Source organism: Athene noctua, chromosome 1 (genome assembly GCF_965140245.1).
Source record: "Athene noctua chromosome 1, bAthNoc1.hap1.1, whole genome shotgun sequence".
Lineage (NCBI taxonomy): Eukaryota > Metazoa > Chordata > Aves > Strigiformes > Strigidae > Athene > Athene noctua.
The window spans coordinates 178,836,481-178,851,411 of record NC_134037.1 but is presented as its reverse complement, the minus strand read 5'-3'; the positions used below and the strand labels follow the sequence as shown (position 1 = coordinate 178,851,411).

Genomic DNA, 14,931 nt, shown 5'->3' with positions numbered 1-14,931 from the left:
GCAAACCCTGCTAAACAATTTATTGCCAACAGATTAAAAAAGCCCTCTGTAATCTGATAGCAAAGCAAAAACATAGTAATAGTACTCCATACATTTCTATTTAATTCCTCTTAGTATGGATCACTAACTGGCTATGGAAAGGACTCTCTAAGCATGGTGACTTAAACTTCAGGTAAAAGGAAACTCTCTAGCAGAAGCCATTAGTGGGCAGAAAGGTGAGGCTGACTTTGTTATTGCTGACTGAAAGAAATATTACAACAGACACCTGCTTCAGATGATTTGGACTAAAATGGAGTTACTATATTACATGATAGAGCATGAAGGAGACCCCACTGTTTTCAGAACTCTACAGCAGGGACCCTGATTCCACATCACTTGAATTTTATTTTTTAAACTATATATTAAAAACAGATGAAAAAACCCCACCAGTCTGATTGCAATGAGGTCTGCAAACCACAAAAGGACCTGCAAAGTGACTGCTTGTTAAGCACTGTTTCTTCAGTATCTCAGATTAGTTCAAACACAGCATAAAAAAGCAGCCATGGAAAAATTCCAAGCCTTTTTGCATTGAGATCCCCCACTCTCTAGAGGCATGGTTTTATGTAATTTTTCAGAGACATGTGATATACCACAGAAAAATGAAGAAAAGTGAATAAAATGTCTGCGGTGGCTTGATACCATCAGGCTAGAGAGTAGAAAGGACAGAGAATATATTGACAAACTTCTCATTGCACGGTTGGGAAAACTGATTAATTCAGTCAAATCATTAGCTCAGTTACTATCAAAGACAAATATCCTTCCATTGTGGGGGCAGAGGCAGCAGGAAGAAGAAAATGGGAAAAAGTAAGCAAATTAAATCTCATATTGAAACATCAATGAAATAATTGTCTCTTTATTACACTGAAGAACACTGAAGACCAGCTGTCTCAGAGAGTTAAACCAACCTGGGCAATAAAGCTTGGACAGGAACAACATCTTAAAAGCAATTTCCATGATCACAGACACTATTAAATTCTAATTTAAGAATTAGAAAAAATTCTTAGAATTCTTAGAAAAAATTCTAAGAAAAAAATTCTAAAAACAGGCAAAGTCAAACAGTTTTCAAGACAAGGTAAACAAAAAAGTAATTGAGGGCAAGTCATTAAAGGATATTTAATGTACACAATTTATTTTTTACATGTGCAGCTTCTCTTCCTACAAAACGTCTGATTATTTTTCCTCAGTTACATGTATATTCTTCAGGACAAAGATGTCCTCTAGGATTGCAAATGGCGTAGTATATAGCAAACACTGCCCCAGATGAATTTCCCAAGGTTTTGGGGTTTTTCCACCCAGGTGCCAAATTGCAGTCTAGTAATAATTTCTTATGAAATTTATCAATTATAGAATTCATTCTTTTACTTTCATATAAGCACAAACAACATCAGCAATATTGTGCACGTCATTATAATTCGTCTTCATCATGCAAAATCCATAGTCCCTTCTAGTTCATAGCTTTTTCTCCCCAAATACTTATGTCCAGCAGTCAAAAACGTTTAAACAAACTGTGAAGTCTTTAAACAAGATCAGGAAATTAAGTGCACCTAAACTATAATCCATTCTAGTAACATGTACAAGTAACAAAATCAATTTGTAACATGGTACACAGCTCTTCTAAAAGAAAACCAACTGTTTACTCACAATCTTACTGTATAATTTTTGGATATTTAGTATAAATCCTGACACTGGTTTTTAATTTCTAATCTTAATTTCAAGTAATTTTAAAGAAAAGAACACAGATCTAAAATTACTTAATTCAATTTCTGTTTTATCATAATGTTAAGGGTGGCTACATTTTAAATAAATACTTAGTCCATTAAGCTAATTTAGGTACATTATCTCCACCTAACCCAGAAAAAGTCTAATTCACAATTTCTACAAGAAAGATAACTCATCTACCTAACAGAGATGCTCAAAGACACTGCTTTCTTGAGTCTTCCAGTTTATTCTCTAGGCTTGTATGTTTGTTACAGAAATGAATTTACAATTTATGTAGATCTGCCAGCAGATTCAAATTAAAATTAATTGTATAAACTTGTATACTAAAGAGCTGTTTTTCACTTAACACTATCAAGGTACGGCTCTAAAGCACAAGAGGAAGGACACTGTCAAAGGCACAAATAGGGGTTTTATGGCAATTGAATGATGCCGATTTTAATCCTTGCTTTTAGGAGAAAAATATTTCTTTTACCTTACTGATAAGTGTGACGACATCACCTTCTCGGATTGTGAGTTCATCATCATTCTGTGCTTCATATGGAAATATCACCTTGCAATACTCCTTAGCTGAAAGGAAGAACATTCATTGTGATAAATTCTCACTTTATAGCAACTGCTTATCCAAGGGTGAAAATCTTCATAAAATGTTCCACAAGTGTCTCTTCATGTTGCTTTATTTTCTTGCCATCTTTCTCTTTGTATTTTAGACCTTCATAAACAGTATGAAATACCTTAAAAACTGCATACTGATAAGCATTCCCACACACTTTATCCAGGAAGTCAGCTCTGTAGCCCCTAGAACAATTATCTCAGATAAAATTGCTCCAGACATCAACCTGCCTTAAACCATTTCCCTTGGAGTAAGACTGTATCTGACACTTGCTTCAATAGTTCCTCTGGTACAGCCTTCCACCATATTGCATAAATTGGAAGCATAAAGGACCCAGTAGGTTGACATTGCTTATCTATCCCCTGGTGTGCAAGAAAGGAGATGTTTCTGAACCTATAAAGATGATAAAATAATAAATAATACATTAATAAATGTAAAGGCATTAATAACTAAACCTTCTGTACACTCAACATAAAGAGGTTTGAATATCAGTCTAAAGTTTCCTCTTCCGTTTTCCCTTTACTGTCTATAAATAAGGGCATCATCTCAACTTTCATCTGGAAAATACAGGAGCCAGCACTCCTACTCAGAAATCATAAAAAGCAGTTGTCATAAAAAGAAGTTACTTACAATATGTTGCTGTGCAACAGACAAGTATGTCGATGTGCCTTACAAATAAAAAGGGAATACGTTTTGCAGCTGTTAAATAATGTATAAAAATATGTGATACTCTAAGACAGCAGGTTTAAAAAGACCAAAGAAACACAGAAATTACTGGACCTTTTGTAGAAGGGCATGTGACTTTGTAGAAGTGTTCACCTCACTTCAGATGTCTCAGTTTTGATGACCTCTACCTCTAGTCAACTGTCACGTTTGATGCAGAGAAACAGGTACTTGCAGAACCTGCATTATCACACTTGCGGGTATTTAAGGCTTCACCAGAGAGGTCATTTCAGCTGCGCAGACACTAAGTGCCATTTCAGACACTTGTGGGTATGTAAGACACCCACGTGGTTGGCAGATACAATGCACAACCTAGGGGAGAGCCAGGTCCCTCTGGCCTGGCAGCTGGAGGCAAGCCAAAATACCCTGGGGTATCTCAAACAGCTCCAGATTCAGGCTACTTGAGCCTGATATCTGGATTCAGATTCAGGCACCTGATGTTAGAAAACAACAATGTCAGTGCCTACGGTTGCACTGCTGTTGATAAAGATCAAGTCACTAAAGTGAGCGAAGCCTTGAGAGCTGCTCTCACCCTAAGACAGAGAGCTCTTCACCCTAAGAGCAGACACCTACATTTGATTAGCTGGATCACACTCTGAACTCCCTGGACACCACTGACAGATCTCCACTGAGACCCATGGGAGACCAGACACCAAGCTCACATGAATAAACCAAAACTTAGGGCTCCGACTCAGAAGCTGCATCCCAACTGCTGAAGTTTAGTGACAGGAACATCAGCCTTAAATAACATGCATGTGAAGGGTTGCTGTCTGTAAGCACAATCAGCCTGGGAAATGAAACAGTACTAATGGGGAAGAGGAAAGCTCTTCAGTTCACGCACTGCCACTCAGAAACGGCATGAATTTTATGTGCTGCTGGTTCAAGTAAACAAGAATTTCTTAGGCTTCACAGATTTATTGTCCTGAACACAAAAATTTAAATTTATCCATGATTATTAGCAGTTGGTTTTCTGGTCCAGCTCTGTACTGGGTCTGGCTGGGATAGAGTTAATTTTTTTCACAGTAGCCCACATGGTGCTATGTTTTGGATTGTGACTAAAACAGCACTGGTAACACACCAATGCTTTGGCTATTGCTGAGCAATACCTGCACGGCGCCAAGGCCTTTTCTTTTTTTTCCCCATTCTGCCCCTAAGTAGGCCAGGGCCAAGCAAGAAGCTGGGAGGGGACACAGCTGGGACACCTAATGCGAGCTGAGCAAAGGGATATTCCGTGCCATATAACCTCCTGCTCAGCAATAAAAAAGAGTGGGCTTGGGGGTTGTTGGTCTGTGAGGTAGCCATTGCTTGGAGACCGGCTGCGCATTGGTCTACTCATGGTAGGTAGTAATTGATTGCCTTTGCATTGCCTCTTTTCTTGCTCTTTCATTCACTTTTTAAAATGTCTATATCCATGAGTTTTCTTGCTTTTGCTCTCCCTATTCTCTCCTCTAAGAGGGAGCAAGTGGCTAGGTGGATCTTAGCTGCTGGCTGGGGTCAATCCACCATACCCCCTCTCATGTCTCTAAAGAAGTGAGTCAGATGAAGACAACAAATACGATTTTTGAAAAGAATATGAGCAAGGGAAATATAAGCCTATTTCACTGTTTCTGAGAGCAGGGAACATTGTCAAATAAACGTTTGGTAACACTGCCAAACAACTGGGCATGTGAGAGCCACCGGGTCACAACTCAGATTTCAGGTGATGAAAGGGATGTCTAGCTGCTAGTTTACTGCATTGTGAATGAAGGGTTTGGATCTCTCTTCATTGACCCAGCTAGGATGTTTCATCTGCTCACTATCTTGTCTTCAAGACAGTATAATAACATCTTACATAAAAGCTGGTGGAAAGTTGACACATACTGACCTAGGTCAGGTAGATGCAGAGAAGCATGTAAGAGAAACATGAGATTCAGCACATTTTTACACTTCAGTGTGTATTCTCCCTTAAATAATCATGGGGGTGTTTTTTCCTATTCTGAGGGTATCCACATCCTGAAAAACAGCTTTGCTAAATAACAGATTGAGTGAATTAGTACAGAGATGATGCAGATATAATACTGTACTTAAGAAGCTGAGTGCTTCACACTCAGGGAAGTCCCTGGTTACTGGAAACAGCTTAGTACTTCTTTTTGGGGACATCGAACAGAAGCCAGGATGGGTTCTCAGAGGCAAACACCACCTGGACCCAAGAAGGATCATTTTTGAATGTCCATTCTCAAGTACATACATTGTTCCTTCATTCAATAACACTGTAATCTCAAGATTAGGTGGGAAGCCAAGCACAATGCACAGCTCATCAACAGAGAACAGCCATTACACCACAGTAATGGCACTATTCTGAAAGGATGACAGCAGTGCAGGTCTCACCCAAGGTGTGGATGAATCCCAGATTAAAGAATATTTTGAATAGCAAGTGTCCAGGGAGCTCATGTCTCCTGAGTCCTGTAACAGGCAATCCTCCCTCAGCTCCCCCTTGCTATTTGAAGACTGTGAATTTGAATCATCTTTCAAGATAAAGACCCTGACAGACAAGAGTGGAGAGAGGCCTGTGGTTTCAGCATCTGACAAAAGTCAGTTGATAATCAGGAAAATAAATGCTCTCTATTTTTCTTTTTTTTAACTCTTCCTTTAAAATATGAATGTGGATCTCACAGTAAGTGGCTGTCAAAAGCAGCAACACTTTAATCAAAGAACTAATAGTTTTTTCACTCATAGCAAATGGCTGCGCATCTTTGTCTTCTAGTTTTGATGTCAAGAACTCTGTTCTTGCATGACCTGTCTGTCCTCCCGACCAAGCTCTTATCTTTTTTTTAATACACCGATAGCAGAGGAACAAGGAATTAAACTAGAGAAAAATGTCAAAAAAAAGATCTTAAACTCAGCCACACACTGGTACAGTTCACAAAGAGCCAGGAGACAATCTTGTGAGAGGCGTAAGAGCGAGCTGGAGGAGGGTCATGGCCACCCTGTGCTCTGAAGTCTGGCACAAGAACACAGGGTAAAGGCACAGCCATGGAAAAATATTCAAGGTTTAGGTGCAGTAGAAGTTCAGACTCCTTAAGTGCAATTTGCACTGACATACACTACATCAATACATTCATCTGCCTAACAAGGACCCTGTGGATCATGCTGCAACATTGCTAGGTCTCAGCAGCATGGATGAGTTTGTGAGGTGCTAAGGCTTGGACAATAAGCCCAAGCCAGAGGTGACCTACAGATGAATCCTGTATATTTTATAACTGATAACCATTGTGCTAATAGGTATTATAGTAAGTATACTAAGTATCTGATATTATACTAAGGTATTATACTAACAAACCACCTATTCTGATGTAAAACTGGAAGTACTGAAGCATGAAAAACAGGCCCTGAGCCGAAGCTGCTAACTCAGTATGTAATCATTAGTGAAATATGTATGGAAGATGTAGCTGTCTTGAATATATCATTATCTTTCTTTATGTGTGGATAAAACAACAGGGTCATGGAGACCATTGTCTGGCCCTGTGACCTGATGTGTGGCCTTGCTCATAATCCAATTAGATAAGCAGGGAAACTCCCTTAGCTTCTCCCTTGAGCCCTGGCCAGGCTCTGGGGGAATCTAGTGTGAGATTGAAACCAGGTATTTCTGCTTAAAACAAAGGTGCCAGCTATTCTGGCTTGCTGATTTTTGGGTATGTAGATGGCATAGGCTCTCCAAAATCCTCGCTGTAACCGGGGCTCCCCAGCGACTGTGGATCTGGGTGATGGTAACATATGCAAATGCTGATGTATCTTTCTTAATCACTATTCCCTCTCTCTCAGGTAGAAATGATTTGATGCATTACCCTGTATTTTCCTATTTGTTTAAGTGCACTATTCTGTCTTTTCTTACTGTATGTTTTCTGTATTATTCTATTATTTAGTTATTTCTAGTAAAATACGCTTGCTCTTTTCACTCTGGTGTCTGAGTTTAATTGGTACCCTTAATCAGCAAAACAGTTTGGAACAATGTAACTGACTGGACAAAATCAGCTTTCAAACTTCTCCTAAGGGAATGGTAGACCAACGTGATTTGAGTAAGTAAAAGTAAAGCCAACAGGACTCAAAATCATATGAACCTTTAAAATCAGATTAATAAAAGCAGAGAAGAATCTAATAGGTTATGTCACTTCAGTACTAAAATTGTCCTTACTCATCAGAGCACAATACCACAAGAGGATGCTGAAGCATTCAATTTCAACAATTGTGTTTAGATAGGAAGGAAGACAAGACAAAAGGAAATACTAATTTGAGATACAGCACTGTAGAGACCACACTGGAACTTGCTGAATTTGGGGATTTTCCAAGTGAAAAAAAATGACCAGAAACCTAAAGGTCAAAATAATATATCCTATTACAAGCCTGGTAAACAGGCTTAGCCAAAATGAAGCTTCAAACCAAGATACCGATGTTAAGCATCTCTCAACTGTAGATGATAAATCTCATTTTTACATTTGACATCCAAGGCTGGGTTTATACATCACAGATGGTTCTTCCAGAAGCTTCTCTTTTTCCGTCTGACCTGAAGACATCTTAAAAATATACCTGCTAATAAACTGCCAACAGCAGACATCTTGGAAACAATTAGAGGGGAAAGAAAGATTATACTCGTGAGCTATTCAGTTCTCATTTATTAATTCAGCAATAATTGACTCTGTCAGACCACAGAGTCTCTCCCTGCAAACTCATAGCTCCTCCCTAACAAAGGAGAACAACCTGCTATAGGCAATGGGCATTGCTCAGGGAACTGAATGAGCAGATAAACCTTACAGCATATTTTACAACTCAGGCTAGATCTAAGTCAGGATGTTCAGCTTCTGGCCCAATGTATTCTGAACTGAGAGAGCTTGCGCTAAGTATAATCCCATTTGAAAATAAGTACCCTTGCCTACATCCTGTGATTTTTGAACTATACTTTTCCAACAGATAATGACACAACAATAAGCATCTTCTCTATGTCACTCCTCTTCTTGTCCCTTGGAAGGAGGAATAAACCCACTGATAGCTTCTCTGATAGACTCCAAGGGCCCAGGTTGACATGTAATTCTCCTTCCCAGCATCATCCTTATAGCTCAGAAGGTAGAAGAAAAAACAGCAGCAAAGAACTAGATATTTATCACAAGTGGTCTGTCACTGCCCACAATTTGTTGAGGAAAAAGTCTCAGGACCATCCTAAACACTATAAAGTGGCTATCCTCTAAAAAGAACTGGATGTTTCAAAGAGGCAGTTAATACGCATCTCTGCTCAGCACCTTATGTCCCACAGTCTGTTCCAAGTTCAAAATGTAGCCTATTTAATACAGTCTCAAGCCCACCCCCCCACCCCCACCCCCCCATCATTGCCTCAAAGAGGGAGAACAACAGCAAGAGATAGCCTTCCTACAGAATACAGCTGCTTCATTACCTAGGCTGTCGCAAGCACTGTATTTCACCCACAGAATTCAGTGGCTCAATATGTATTTACAGTTGCAGTGTAAACCACTGATGTCAATGTACAGACCTTCTATATGACTTGGGGCCCTGAAGTACTATAACAGGTAAATTAATCTGTTTGTATTTTGAGAGCCTGGTTAAATATTATACTGTTCAAACCAGAACTGAGCAAACTCCATTTACCATATCAGTGGACCCTGTTCACTTTAAAAGCATGCCTCTTCTATTTGTTCTCCTGCCAGACTCTTATGATGAGTCAAGACAGCAGTCCACAAACACACCTCCAAGCTTAAATTTCACAGGGGACAGTGACTCTGGAATCTGTTTTTCCTCTTAGGCCAGGATGACATAATTTCCTCCTCTTACCTCTGCTACTGCTTCCTTATTGTTAGGCAAGAACTGCTGCACTCCATCACAAGATTTCCATCTCAGCTAACACATCCACTGGACTGGATTCACTCTTCTAACTTTTTGGAAATTGACTCTATTTTTTTAGTTAAACAAACAACAGATCTGTATAGTTGAATTTTGAGGCTTAAATATTTTCCCCTTGGTGAAGTCTATATCATAAACCAATCAATGTGGACATAAACAGTAATACTAAGGAAGAAAACGAGCACCATTAAAGGAGTATTCCTTGAGCTTAAGCTTCCTCTCTTTAACTATCACTCATAAAACATTTCTGAAATGGAATAAAATGTACAAAATCAAGTGAAAAATTACATCATCGTTACAAAAAACACAAACCAGATGAAAATAATCCAAACGCTACATTCAGTAGAATTTGGTTTTACTAATAATTGCTACACTCAAGGCTCATAAATGGATTGCACTAATAAATATTTTCACAGAACTTCATGAAATGCAAACTGTCAAAACACTACCTCATCAAACAAAAAATAGAAACAGAACAAATTAGAGCCCCATTAATCCAGACTCAGCTACTCCTTATACCTTCTACTATCATACAAAAAGATTAATTGCTTGCTAGGATTTGGTTGCTTGCTTTGGTATTCCTATGCAATGGGTTAACACAAATTGTAAACAGTGAGTGGAGAAATCAAATTAAGTGCCATGGTCAATGCATTCTGTGATTTAGTGCCTTTGCTGTTTTGTTGTCTGATTATTTATACTCCATTTATGCAATCTCAGTAATCTGCATTAGTGCTCTCAGTCATTGTGGATATTTTTGCTTTGTTGAATTTTAGAATCCAGCAGAGCTACTTAAAAACATATATATTTTCTACAATACAGCTTTTTCACCACAAGCCACTTAAACTAAAAGCAGGCTACCTCACAGAAAAAACAATATATCTCACACTAGAGATAGAAATATAAACACACATGCATGCATGTGCCATCCCAGCTACACAAGAGAGATGGAAATTCAACAGCAGAATAATTCCCCTCTAACTCTAGACACGCATAGATCTAAACCAAACAGCTCTCCCCTCTTCTATTCAAAGATGCATTCTTTTATTCCTGAAAGTTTAGTGATGTTTTCCAAGGGACCACTCAACCTCTGTAAAGATTTGTGCTTTCACTGTGTTCTCCTTTTGAGCCAAATGTCTGTCTGCTTTGGCCCTGAAGATTCATCTCTTTATTCCACTAAATCCTAAGTCCTCTTTTTAGGGAGATTTACATGGCATATGGATACAAGATGTGTCTATAGAACCTACAGATCTGTGTCATGCTCTCACCAAATCCCATTGCAGAATTTAGGCCATCTTGCATGTACTAATGGTAAGCACATCAAGGGCCCTGCTGCAAATCACTGCCCGATTGCATCGGAAAAGCTATAGGAAAAAAGCAGACTCAAAACAAGATGTGGGAAGAGTCAGCAACCAACACTCCATGCTGAAGCCCCTCTGGGCAGAGAGGGAAGATGCTACTGCTTCATTTCCTCTCGCAGCAGGCTCTTTAACAGTGCAAGTGCATTTTTTATCCAGTTGAGACTAAGAAATAATAGCACCAGTCATGGAAAGAAATAGGTGGAAAATGAAAAATTGTGTTATTCCTCTACCAATGTAATTTCTCTCTTGCTTGCAGCATACATCTTAAACAGTAATCCCAAGGGAATCTACATCATATATCCAAAAGCCCCCTCTTCATACTGGGCTTAATCTATGGATTTTTCTGTTTCTTGACACTTATTTGGATAATGGCACAGTATCTGTTTTGCTCAGCAATTAAAGACTTCAAGGAAAACTGGGACACTACCATCCCATGCAAAAGTGAAAGTAGCTGAGGTCCAAGGTGAAACTATACTTTTATGCTGAACACTGCAATTAGAACATTCACCAGTTTTCTGAGACGGCAAACTTTCCTGGAGACAGTGCTTTTTCAAGATTGTTTGTGGTAAATTTTTAGGAGAAAGCAAAAATTAAGTTTTGGAGACATCACAAATACTAGATAGAACATAGTCCTATGCCAGACTGATCATACTCCTCACATCTGACTATCAGACATTAACTGTACTATGAAAAAATTATTCCTCTGCCTATATCAAAAAACCAAACCAGACTAAAGGATGTTTCATTTTCACTGAAAGGTTTTTCAATTTAAATGAAGGACAACTTCACCTGCTTGAAAAGTATCTCCTACGATACTATTTGAGGCTAAGACAATTATATATAACTACATTATATCAGACCATCCTACACATATGCTTCTCTTTCCCAAGCAAGAACAGGGATGCTAAAAATTCTACTGAGGCCCCAGAGATTCCAGGAAAGGTAAAATGTCTTAAATAGTAAAGTTTAGGTAAAATTCATAGAACATGCAAAAATGCTGCACAAATAAGTAGACCACCCTTCTCACCAGTTCTGGCAAAAGGGATGTTGAATGATGTTTGCACACAACCATGGTGAAAATAGATGGCAATAGAACAAGAGGGATTTTCTGACCAAAAAGGTATGTCTGAGGGAAACAGTAAATAGGTGAAAGAAGAACCAACCAGAGCCCAAAAGCATTGATGGAGAAGTGTCTCTGTGCCAAGTTGAGCTCAATGTGTCACTGTAGAAGGTACAGTTCTCTAATCATTGTTTAGAAGGTTTCCACATTCATTTATAAGTGGTGAAATATGAAACCCCAGTATGCTGGGAAGCGATATAGTGATCAGCTTCAGCTGTCAGAAGTATGAGCTGATGTGGAAAGAGGCACCTGTCTCCCAGGCTGGCTTATCACATGAGGGTTAGTGCTGCAGGTAGGAAAGCCCATAGGACCACCCCTTCTAATGGCACCTGCACACTCAGGTCAGCTTAACCTGCTCAAGCTGGAGGCTGGGAAAGGTAATTCCAAAACATGCTGGTTCAGGAGCCCTGCTCTACATTATCAGTTCGCCCATTTGTTCAGTGTTTCAAGTTCTCATCTCCTCAGGGCAATTTTGTTCTTGCAGTACTTACCATTAACAGCCTGGTGCCACAAGGGGAACAAGTTAAGAGGACACAGCAAGTCAATTAGTGTGGTGCACCTAATGGACAGTAACTCACTAAAAGTTGCTTTAAGCTGCTTTTGCAACTCTGAGCTGAAAACATGTGGTAAACCGGGTCGTAACCATACACTTCTCTCAGCCCCTGTTCTGATGCTCCAGATGATTGCCCTCCTATGTCTGCATGTGTTTCAGTTCTGAGACAAAATGTTATCTGCTAACTAAAAGGATAAACACATCAGGGAAGGAGAAGGACTGTACATGACTTAAAAACTCAACACTTCATATTATACTCAATTTATTTTCTAAGGTATGACTATGTTCTCTCCCTTCATATTCTTTTCTACCAGAATCCATAACATTTAGTTGTAACTTTATATAAATAAAATCAAAAGATGATAGGGAATATATACGTAAGTTATTTGGTAAGCTAGTTACATATGCCTCCCTAGAACAGTCCTGAGACCTGCCTAGAAGATTTAATTATTGCTTTTTGTTTCCTGAGCACTGTAGTGATGAAAACAGAACTGAAGTTCTTGGACACTGTTTATTTCCCATACAAAGTATACCACCCACACCGATTATTTCTGCTACATAAAGAAAGAAGAGGAAAAAAGCAAGGACACTCACAACCAGGGATATATTTCTATGACCTACCTACAAGTTACAGCCTGAAGTTGGATTTCATTCAACCCTGATTAATTCCAAAGTACCCTCAAGGCTGACAGTTGATCATGTAATTTAATTTGATTTTTGGTGGCAGAAAACTCAAGGTAGGATTATCAGAGCAAAAATAACTTAGAGGATTCTGTGAAACAAAGCATTCTATCTATATATCACCTACTCAAAGTTTATCCTAAATATATCTGCATCCTCGCTTTTCATATATAAAGGACACTCTTCTAGTCAAAACCAAAGAAAAGTGTTCAGCTTGTTTTTAAGAGTCTTAATAGCACAAAGTGCAAAGAAGAAAATATTATGAAACCTACTTTTTGTTCTGCTGTCCACTTCTATTTTTGTTGGCTCCTGAGTTGCTGTGGCTGGAGGTAATTTCTTCCCAACACTCTGAAAAAAAAAAATAAAATTATTCTCCTTTAAAATTTGCATGTTCAGTTAAAAGTTGGACAACATAAAAAACTGCAGCAGAAATACAAATTAGAGGAGTAGAAAAAGGACAGTAAAGAAACAGAGGCAAATGAAACTATACTTCAGTTTGGGGGTGGGGTGGGGTGTCAGATTCGTTTTTAAATGATAAAGAATTCGTAAAATGTGATCCTCAAATTTTCCCTTTAAAAAAATGTTTACTAACATTTTTATACAATATCCTCTTAACACAGTTTCAGGGAAGACTTACAGAAGTTTCACTGGTGGACTGAGTATGTTAAGAAGTTACCTAAGGAAAGGTGATATTCAGTACCAAAAGTAAAATGGAAAGAAGAGTGGGGGAAAAAACCCCCTTGACTTCTGTCCATACAAGGAGCATTCTTTCAGTCATTCTAGACTGAGTGTGATTTTTAAGTTGACAACGTCTCCTCAAATGGTTCCCATTTTTATTTATTTTGAGCAAAAATAACTAATTTACAGAGGAGTACTACAATAATCAGTGTCAGACAGGTAAGCCGAAAGAACAATAAACAAGTATTATCTGCCCCTAACAAAATAAAATAAAATTGGTCATTTTCACCTTTATGTATCTTCACCAATTACTATATGCATGCTATCCCCTCTCTCACTCAGCTCTTCTCCCTATCAAGAAAGCTGTTTAGCTTTAAAATCCCATCCATGTGTAGTTGAGAACGTTAAGTGTAATTAATACTTGTTTATACAGATAAGAGTACCTAAAAGCCCTACCTGTAGTTCAACATCCTTTTCTGGTAAGGTATGCATAAACACCACAGAACCTCCTTCATACTCCAGTGACCTTCTGAGTAAAAGCTAAGAGAAAAGACAGCTAAGATTTAGTCTTGAAGGCACTGAGGACCTCTTGGGGACGATGAGAAAAATACTGGTCAATAAATGAAGCAATAGGAGTACCGTGCTTCAAGTACTTGAAAAATTTCAAGGTGTATAGAGTATGAAAAGCTCCATATTAGTAATTTTGTACACTAACTGTGTCAAAATTCACCTATGAAGAGGAGTAAAATACATACACAGCGATTTTAGGTTGGCAAAAAGAGCATCTCTGGAAGAGAGGTAGTTTTGAGTTGTGTACGAGACAGTCATCGAATCTATGTTGACAAGTAAGATAAACTATGAACTGCAATCCCCAAAAGTGTCCTCTTCCAACTTAACTTGCAGGTGGCAGCAGAAACAACTGACCTTCTGATGAGCTTGCAACTCTACCTACAATCCAGAGTTTGCAAACTGCTGCAGAAGAGAGATCAACAACAAAACTCTACAGAACCTCACAACTTCTTTGCTGAGGTGGGAATGCGAGATGAGAAGCATTATCTGAAGCAGTGATCAGAGAGGTAACAGAAAAACAGGAGATGATGGACTCCTGCAAATCAGGAGAGGAAAAAATGAAGAAAAAAGCATGACTTGGTTGTGCTGAAGAAGCTTAAAGTCAAGAAGGATGATGATGAAGAGCTGATTCTCAGGTCTAGCTGGAAAGCAATAAAAATTGTACTAGAAAAGATATAAAGAAGAATTTGAAGCTACCGGGCATTTATACAGATAAAAGCACAGAATGCCTTCAAGATGAAAGCAAGACCAGGAAGACAGTTTTTGGTTCAAAGGCAAACAGAGCAGTTCAAGATAGCTGTACATCTCAGTACATGCTCATTCATGATCAAACCTTTATTCACAGTTCTCCTTCATAAAATGGCTTGGATAATGATGAAAGCATGTTCTCTAAACTGCACTGCTATCTAACTCAGAAAGAAATGCTTACTAAAGGAATATCCAAAACCTTTAATTTAGGGGAGTTTTTCATTTTTTAAAGATGAAATTGTTATTC

The 14,931-nt window shown here is 38.6% G+C and overlaps 1 protein-coding gene across 5 annotated transcripts in view; it reads right to left on the bottom strand.

Annotated features, from left to right (window-relative positions):
- SH3KBP1 (SH3 domain containing kinase binding protein 1) overlaps nucleotides 1–14,931 on the bottom strand; it is a 235,083-nt gene that overhangs the window by 54,755 nt on the left and 165,397 nt on the right. For all 5 annotated transcript variants that reach the window (XM_074906362.1, XM_074906343.1, XM_074906371.1 and 2 more), the window contains 2 exons: nucleotides 12,962–13,037; nucleotides 2,231–2,325 (listed from right to left, as the gene is read on the bottom strand). In XM_074906362.1, coding sequence (XP_074762463.1) covers nucleotides 2,231–2,325; nucleotides 12,962–13,037 — 171 coding nt within the window. The remainder of the gene's footprint in view (nucleotides 1–2,230; nucleotides 2,326–12,961; nucleotides 13,038–14,931) is intronic.